General features: G+C 46.2%; 1 protein-coding gene across 1 annotated transcript in view; it reads right to left on the bottom strand.

Annotated features, from left to right (window-relative positions):
* The window catches only part of cdh15 (cadherin 15, type 1, M-cadherin (myotubule)), a gene marked incomplete at both ends in the record, with an annotated part of 50,725 nt that overhangs the window by 24,077 nt on the left and 16,648 nt on the right, over positions 1–10,000 (bottom strand). The window contains 1 exon segment of the mRNA XM_084308177.1: positions 1–114. This exon segment is cut by the window's left edge and continues 54 nt beyond it. Coding sequence (XP_084164303.1) covers positions 1–114 — 114 coding nt within the window.

The raw sequence follows: 10,000 nt of genomic DNA, 5'->3' as shown, positions 1-10,000 counted from the left end.
GATGATCCAGTCCCTCTTCACCCGGACCAATCCGCCGCTCTGCTGCCTCCACGGGTGAAGGACCAGAGGCCGGAGCCCCGCCTCCTGGGGGCGTGTCTCTGAGGAGCTCCACACCTGGAGGAAACAACAACAACAACAACAACAGTGTTACTCACAGAGGACTCTACGTCACGGAGACTGCAGGGGAGAGGGCATGGGAGAGGTACAGGTCTGACGGCAGGGGAGAGGTACAGGTTATGCCAATTCCCTTCCTGGTCGCGTAAATATTTTTACCAACGCACTTTCAGTTCCGCGTTCGGGTTCCGCGATCTGATTGGCCACTGACGTTTCTCTCAGCGCCAATCGCGTTACGCCTAGTTCTGCCTCTAACAGCCTGCTAGCTAGCTAACGCCTAGTTCTATCACTGGTTAAGCTTGGCGACTCTTTCGAAGTTGGTTAAGGTTAGAGTTTGGAATCAGGGCTGGTGTTCTATCGCTATTGGTACAGTAGAAATAGTTAAAATAGGCAGTGTAAACAATATAATTAACTCTGAATATACGCATCTGAGCAAGTAGGCGGTGTGATCATAGGTGCAGATGAGGGTCTGTATGCCCTATCCGTTATATTATTACAATAAATATGGTTACAATAAACACTAGAATCTAAATATATAAGATATAGTGAGTTCTTTAGTCACTATATCACGTTTTTAGTGCGTTTTTCCTTACGCGTGGGGTATGTCTGGGAGTGTTGCATTTATTTATTTAACATTTTATTTTGGATTTCATGGTGTTTTTTGTTTTGTTCTTGATTTATTGTGACGTTTCTTCTTGACTTGTTTAAAGAAGACGTGTCCGGCCCCATGGGGACACTACCGCGTGTTGTCGGGCACTTACACATACATTAGATTTGATTCAATAATGCTTCTTCAAAGTATAGATGCCAATTTTACGTTCCAGAGATGGTGTTTGTTTGAAACCGTGTCAACATGTCTCTTCGTGGCCGTGTGTGTCGGGGGGGGGGGGGGGTGGGGGGGTGGGGGGAAGTACGGTGTCCCATGCAGTTCAGTCCTAACTCTCCGTTCCTAATGTGGAATCCTCCGGGCGGGGGGGGGGGGGGGGGCTCCGGTTTCACTCACTAAACACACGTCTTTGTTACCTTCCTGTGAGCCGCGTACAAATCAATTTCAGGACCAGGAAACACAAACACTCATTCATCACATACCATATGTGTGCATCCATTCACATGCCACGGTGCTGATTTGACACATACACACCCACACGGATGCACACACACACCCACACACACACAACACTTGCACTGGGATGTACAACAGCTGTTGACTATGGATTTAGACCCTGTGCTTTCCCATCTTATACCCACTCACTCACACTCCCCTTATGCTCAGCGCTACACCTGACTGGGGGCTACGGCTCACCTTACATGTGTGTGTGCTGGTGTCAGAATGGCTCTCTCTCACACACACACACACACACATGCACACGCGCACGCACACACCCACATACATCAACCTATAGAAACCGTTGTTTTGCACATAGCAACTGTTTGTCTCGTCCATCATGGATGAAACTTGCTGAGCATTCCAAACATTCCACGAAAGGCCTCTATTCCAATTAAATATAAAAAATAGATAAACATATGTAATATAAAAATATTTAATATAAAATATATATGTATTAGAAACAATATATATAAAAAGATAAAAATATTTAATAAAAAAAATAAAAATATAAATAATCAAATAATTAGGGCTGTCAAAGTTAGCACGTTAACACGTTAACGCAAATGTGTATTAAAGTGCCACTTGCAGGTTAAACCCTACTCTTCAATTATGGGTAGTTTACAACATTGGTATCTAATTTCATTATTTATTTTTTTCCATTTGACGCCGGAAATTCCACTCAGAAAGGGTTAAAAATGTCCACGCACGAATAACATGTATGGAGCCAATCAAAAAGCTTATCAGACGCTATCAATGCCGTGACGTCACTGCAGGTAACGTTTCCCTAATTCTCATCCACTACAATGGAGTTTGACGAGTGCAGAAAGCCATTTCCTTGATCCAAATGGACGCCTTACAAGACGAAAATGGGTTTAATCGTCGGAGAGACTTTGATGGACCAGGTCACGGGCCATAGTACCAAGCTAGCTAGCTAACGTTAACGTTAGCATTATGTCTACTGTCGTGAACTATTTTAAATCGGGGCATGTAGAAGAGTTTCGGGAACGAGTAAAATGTGCAGGTCCTCTTCTCAGACCTGTGGGGCAAAGCACTGCACACGCATCATGCCGGCTAGCAAGCTACACGTCACGGCATGTTGATACGATAGTAGCCCCCTCGGATAGCACTCGGTGCATCACAGTCACGAAACGGGCTACCACGATAGCTAACTAACGTTAACGTTACAAGCTCAAACACCTTATAACTACTACTACTGTCGTGTCCATAATTTCCCTAGCAGAATACTTTGTTTGTGAGGACAAAGGTATGGAGTTAGGAGTTTCGAGAATGCCGGCTAGCAAGCTAGCTACTAACGTTATATACACAATATGTACAATGACACAATGATTTACATTAGTATTTACAAATGGTAACGTGGTTGTGGCTTTTACAAATAGTGGTTAGCTTTAGAGATAAATGGCTATGATCACGGAGCAATAGTGTTAGGTGAAACAGATACTAGATCCTCGGCTAGTAGTAACAAGAAGGCTCTTTGCTTCCTGCCACTTCCTGCGTGTGATTCTCAGCGCCCCTCGCTGCCCTGATACCTGGTGTGACGTCACCATTAAGATGACACACGCACGCTATGAAACATGGATTAAAATATGCACGTGCGTGGTGGTTGTGGTTGGGCGGACAAAATGTTTGATAAAAAACGCTAAAACTGGGTCAATTTCGATAGTTTTTCCCCCTCTTCATGAAAGTCACCGTTGGCCTAGTCACATTGTTTATTGAAGAAAAATACAACCTGCAAGTGGGCCTTTAACACATCTGGCGCCAATAACGTCGTACAACGTGTTTCAAGGTCATGCTAATTCTGCCATTCGACGGCGTACAACGTTATCATATTTAATTTTTTCGCCATGGTATTCATAATGCCCTTACCCAGCCTCGGCTGATACAGTGGGAGCCTGCACAACTCTGCAACGCTTCAATACTGCCGTCTGGTGGTGATCGGGCGAGTTACAACCGGAAATGGATCTCTGGTGATCTCCGTGCACCGGGGAAATGCGTCCGGCACTCACATATTGTTGCGGGACTCTAGACACACATCCGTACATATGGATCGCTGCCATAACTCAATAATCGATGTGATTTGGGCGTTTATTATTATTATACAAACCGGAAATGGATCTAGTCGATCCACGTCAAATAAGTGGGATCTTTTTCCTCCAGTCTCATCGGCGAAGGGTAAGAGGACGCTGATGTCATTTTCAGCGTGATTGTTTATTATTATTAATGCAAACTGCTCTGATCAATATATCACCCATACTACATTTACTGACGATCACGGAATTATAAACGACCCCCCCCCCCCCGTTCATCCACGCATGATCAGTCATAACGTTTAGGATCATGTACAGTTGAAATTTTTTATATAGCGTGTATCGGCAACAAACGGCAGTTGATAATCTATATATGCGTTTATGCCTATAACTCACGTTCTAGTAATTACTGCAGAAAACGATAAAAACATATTTATATTCTAGGCGGTATTTTCGTATGAATCTATGAATGAAAAAGTATAACGTTCCTACATCCTGAACGATAGATAATCGATGTTGGAATGGGCCATAGTAATGTCAATTTAGCAATACAATTTAAAAAGTTATAGCCCTGCAAAGAAGGGGAACATCTCCATAGGCTTAGAGTGGTGGCAAAGAGTGGTATGAGACGGGCAAACTACATTTGAAACATAATATATATATTTTTTTTTTAAACGTTTAACAGATACAAAATGTGCGGTTAATATGTGATTAATCACAGTTAATTATGGACAATCGTGCGATTCAATATGTTTATTCAATTGACAGCCCTAATCAAAATGGATGCATTTCATCTCAGTTTACTATACAGCTACATTTACGAGACCGAGCCCTGCTACACAAATACGGCTCTGACACACGTATCAGCACCGCAGACCCCTGCATGGTTGTTTGGTGAACGTCCTGGCGGTGGCCCTACCCTGCTGTCCCCTGGGCCGGGGAGACGAGTCACCGAGGCCGTGGCACGCCGGTGGACAGTGAGGCAGAATGCCAACCACGCCCGGCATGTGTGGGCCAAGTTAGGGGGCAGGCTAATGATAGAGCGCTCTGTACTCCCGACCCCTAGAGAAGTCCACTGGCGTAGCCCTCGTCATGTACACACGCTCTCACAGAGGTGTTTACTCTCACATTCCAGGGATGGATGACACCAGGGATGGATGACAGTCTGTTCAATGTGATAGCCTGCCATCCAGAACTGACTTCTGAAGGCTTCCCTGGCAGAGGGAACATTCCCTGTGTTGGAAGTTCAACCTCGTAGTCCAGAGCAACAGCATCATAGGCTATTTATCTATCTATCTATCTATCTATCTATCTATCTATCTATCTATCTATCTATCTATCTATCTATCTATCTATCTATCTATCTATCTATCTATCTATCTATCTATCTATCTATCTATCTATCTATCTATCTATCTATCTATCTATCTATCTGTCTGTCTGTCTGTCTGTCTGTCTGTCTGTCTGTCTGTCTGTCTGTCTGTCTGTCTGTCTGTCTGTCTGTCTGTCTGTCTGTCTGTCTGTCTGTCTGTCTGTCTGTCTGTCTGTCTGTCTGTCTGTCTGTCTGTCTGTCTGTCTGTCTGTCTGTCTGTCTGTCTGTCTGTCTGTCTGTCTGTCTGTCTGTCTGTCTGTCTGTCTGTCTGTCTGTCTGTCTGTCTGTCTGTCTGTCTGTCTGTCTGTCTGTCTGTCTGTCTGTCTGTCTGTCTGTCTGTCTGTCTGTCTGTCTGTCTGTCTGTCTGTCTGTCTGTCTGTCTGTCTGTCTGTCTGTCTGTCTGTCTGTCTGTCTGTCTGTCTGTCTGTCTGTCTGTCTGTCTGTCTGTCTGTCTGTCTGTCTGTCTGTCTGTCTGTCTGTCTGTCTGTCTGTCTGTCTGTCTGTCTGTCTGTCTGTCTGTCTGTCTGTCTGTCTGTCTGTCTGTCTGTCTGTCTGTCTGTCTGTCTGTCTGTCTGTCTGTCTGTCTGTCTGTCTGTCTGTCTGTCTGTCTGTCTGTCTGTCTGTCTGTCTGTCTGTCTGTCTGTCTGTCTGTCTGTCTGTCTGTCTGTCTGTCTGTCTGTCTGTCTGTCTGTCTGTCTGTCTGTCTGTCTGTCTGTCTGTCTGTCTGTCTGTCTGTCTGTCTGTCTGTCTGTCTGTCTATCTATCTATCTATCTATCTATCTATCTATCTATCTATCTATCTATCTATCTATCTATCTATCAGTGTTAATTTTTTTATGGATATCCTGACACACTATGATTGACCAGGTCCACTGATCCGGTTCTCCAGAAGCAGCTGTGTGTGTGGTCACTGGTCACTGGTCACACTGAAGACATGAAAGACAAACTATACGGGGGGATGGTCAGCTGTTCCAGAAAACTGAAACTTTAAAGATGCCCAGAGGCTCGCTCCAGTCTCTTATACAAAATGGGCCCTATTTCCATTTGACACAGTCCCTTCCCTCGGTACCCTGAACTCTAGCTGACACCAGTTAATGGGTGGCATGCCCAATAAGACCAGTACTGTTAATGCATTTACCAGCCCATCGTGGGCTACACCTAGGTGTCATATTACCAATTATACCAGCGCTGGTTCAGTCTGACTGGAAGGCAGATGACAGCGTGCAGATTAACTGTTTTCGAGGCTTTTCCCGGTACTTCTATCCCCCCCTTGACCTTTCACCTCTGGCTCTCTTAAGAAGGGTTTGTTGTTGTTTGGGTGGAGGGGGGGCCGGGGGGGGGGCTGGGCACCAAGCCTCGTTTACTAACATGCTGTCATTGTGGGGGAGCTCCATTTTCACCTTCTGATGCCGCTCAGCTTATACTGTAGGTGTGATAACATTAACCGAGTCATTATTAACGGGAACAATTAACTGTCATTTCATTCACGGGGGGGACCAATCTGACCCGTTTGAAACACCGCGCCATTCATACGGTCTCTCCGGTGCTAATTGTGATCGGGGGGAAACAATTTTGTCGCGTATGAAAGCGGCCCAATGAATCTGAATCTCATTAGCGGGAGACCCTTGATGAATATGAACCCTCGAATGGAAGAGATAATTGAGAATTGTACATTTCAAAGGAGGCAGCAGCGAGGTCTGCATTTAGAGGCGGTAATAACGTGCCGGCGTGATAAGCCCCGGGCCAGACGGAGGGGCAGACGGAGTGTCATTCTAGCGGCGGCGAGGAACACAAAGAGTACAGCTCTGATTAAGAAACATTAGCATGTTTGTTGACGTGGTCGAAATAAATAGTCAACTCTGTCCTGAAGATCAGTGTGTGTGCGTGCGTGTGCGTGTGTGTGTGTGTGCGTGTGTGTGTGTGCGTGTGTGCGTGTGTGTGTGTGCGTGTGTGCGTGTGTGCGTGTGCGTGTGTGCGTGTGTGTGTGTGTGCGTGTGTGCGTGTGTGTGTGTGTGTGTGCGCGCTACTATATATTTACCTTTGGGAATTCAGCTTAGGGCAACGGTTGTGATTGGAGGATCAAGAAAAGAGGGCGGGGCTTAAGATAGGTCAATTGGCTGCATCTGGTTGTGACAGCCGCCAAACAACCGTAGCGTCAATTCCACTTTACAATTTTACAATTATTAGTAAAATTACAGGTTGATTGGTCTACATTTCATGAATGCATTAAGCTGATGTTCTAGACCTGACTGTCGTCGCTGTCTTTATCATGGCAGTACTGGTATTTCACTGGTATTTCACTGGTTTCAGGTTTTCTGCGTGTGTGTGCTGTAGGTGTATTTCACATGATATGTAGAGTGTGTGTCTGGGACAAGGAGGCTCATGTTAGCGTAGCCGTCCTTCTTTGGCTTTGAGACAAAGACTTTTCAAGGTTCAAGGTTCAGCTCCAACTCCATAGTGAAGTTTGCGGATGACACGGTGGTGGTGGGTGTGATCTCTGACAACGACGAGGGGGAGGAGGTTGATATAAAAAAGCAGCCATTTACCATACAGCAGGGGACACACTGTGGATAAACGGGGCTATCGTAGACAGGGTGAGCAGTTTTAAGTACCTGGGAGTCCGCATCACAGAGGACCTGACATGGTCAACACACATAGACACTGTGGTAAAATAGGCAAAGCAGCGCCTCTATCACCTGAGACAATTAAGGAAGTTCAGAGTATCAGGGAAGATACTCCACTCCTTCTATTCTGGCGCTGTAGAGAGCATCCTGACTGGGAACATCACTGCCTGGTATGGAAACAGCACGGCCCAGGACAGGAAGGCCCTACAGAGAGTGGTGCGCTCAGCAGAGCGTACTACGGGTATTGCACTACCTCCCCTGCAGGCTCTATACAACAAGAGGTGCAAATCCAGAGCCTGCAGGATAATGAAGGACCCTCACCACCCCAACAACAGCCTGTTCAAGCTGCTGCGGTCAGGCAAGCGCCTCCGCATACACGCAACAAAAACAGAGAGACTCAGACTCAGCTTCTTCCCCCAGGCCATCAGAACACTGAACACTGATCTCTCCACACACAAGCACAGATGAACACACACACACACACACACACACACACACACACACACACACACACACACACACACACACACACACACACACACACACACACACACACACACACACACACACACACACACACACACACACACACACACACACACACACACACACACATACATACACATACATACATACGTACATACGTACATACATACATACATACATACATACATACATACATACATACATACATACATACATACAAGCACACATCATGTTAAATAATGAATTGCAGGGAGAAAGATAATCTAAATTAAAGATAGTAATAATAATTTAACAGCTAAGAGAAGCACGAACAGTCCATACTGTACATAGCATGTCTTCAATAAGAACACTAAATGATTTTAACCCTTTCACTACAACACTACAGAAGGTTAACCCCTTACTATCTCACACTACAATGTAAGAGTGTCCTGCAGTTTATTCCACCTTTGCGGGGCATAAAAACTAAAAGCACTTTCTCACAGCTTACAGTTTCACAGCTTACAGTTCTGCGTCAGCGCCTCGTTCATCATCGCCCCAGCGTGTGCGTCCTGCTCACATAAAACAACGTGCAGTAAGGGCTCCCTCGCTGATCAGCAGGACGGCGTAGCCTCACACACACTGACTGAACCGTAACGGGAGTCACAGTTGATAACATCATAGTATGTCCATTCTTAAAATGGGTGACATTACCCTTTAATCACAACTCTGCGCCGTGATCATTTTCACCGGGTTGTTCGTTAGAAGAACAACTCTTTGTCTAATTTCCTGAAGTTCTTTCGAGTTGTTATATGTTTCAAAAAGCAACTCAACAGCTGGATATCTAGCTAATGAATAGTTTGATCTCTAATGTACCGTATTCATTTTGGTTATTGTGATGTCATGTGACGTACGGCACACACACACACACACACACACACGCACGCACACACACACGCACGCACGCGCGCACACACACGCACACACGCACACACGCACACACACACACACACACACACGCACACACGCACACACACAGTTGCACAAGTTGTCACTGGCAGATCTTTTTAACCCCATCATGATCACCTACAACTGGAGCTGAGGACTGACTGAGTCTAAACGACCCGTCTCGAGGATTACACCCGCGAACAGTCTGATTTACATTTTGGATCACGTATATTAATACTTTCACTCTTCTCACATTAGCCATGGGAGGCTTTTGGAATCTTCTTGAGCATACCACTGGCCGTGGCTGCTGCCACCCCCCCCCCCCCCTGCCCTGCCCTGTAATCCTCTCCGTGTTTAAAGGGGCATGCCACCCATTTAAAAAATGCACACGTGTTCTTCCTCCTGCGCTCCTCCAGGACTGCTCAGTCAGTATTTGTGAACACGCACCACTCTCTCCTAAAGCCAGACATCAAAGAGAGAGAGAGAGAGAATCCCAATCTGTGATGTCACTGGGGTGTAGAACCCGGGGCTGTGAGAGCGGCACGCAAACATGTGATGGCCTCGTAAGTTCAGAGCCCCGTTCGTTGTCCTATAAAGCGGCCCCAGATTTGACCTCCCGGAGCAGTTTATTTTTTTTTTTTTTTTTATTGATCTTTTCCCCCTCCATATTTCCTCCGATTTTCTCCCATCCCAATGTTAGTCGTATGCCAATTCCCAATCCCTTCCTGGTCGCTGCGCACTTACCCCCCACAGTCAGATCATCTGGGAGAGTGGAGGCTATCACGTGCTTCCTCCGACACACGTCCAGCCAATCACCGCTTCTTTTCACCTGGCAGCGCGGATTCTCATTGAGAGGGCGTAGCGTGTGGAAGGATCACACTATCCCCCTCAAGTCCTATCCGCGCTTAGCAGGTGCCCCGACCGAACTGTAGGAGTCGCTGTTTACAACGACCCGGACCCACCCCGCCAGCTTCTCCCACCCTCTGATACAGCCAATTGTATTAGTGTGAACGGCCAGCCAAGCTGGTGACAACGCCGGAGCTGTGAGCTGGATTTGAACAGGCGAATCCAGCTCACAGCTCCGGGGTTGGTGACGAACGCAATCTCCGCTCGGCCACCTAACCGCCTGGAGCAGTTTATTTTCTACTTTTAGTAGCATTTCCTACGGATGTGCCTGTTCCCAGCGCTATAGCCATAACCACGCCCCAAATCCTGATCCCAAACCTTAACCAAACCCAAACCTTAACCAAACACAAACACAAACCAAACACAAATGTCAATTTAACCGTAAAAGTCACAGACAGGTGGCAACGGGAGGACTGTGAAA

Source organism: Notolepis coatsorum (assembly GCF_963971535.1).
Source record: "Notolepis coatsorum genome assembly, chromosome: 2".
Taxonomy (NCBI): Eukaryota; Metazoa; Chordata; class Actinopteri; order Aulopiformes; family Paralepididae; genus Notolepis; species Notolepis coatsorum.
The sequence above is the reverse complement of the archived record's forward strand: the minus strand, read 5'-3'. Positions and strand labels throughout refer to the sequence as shown.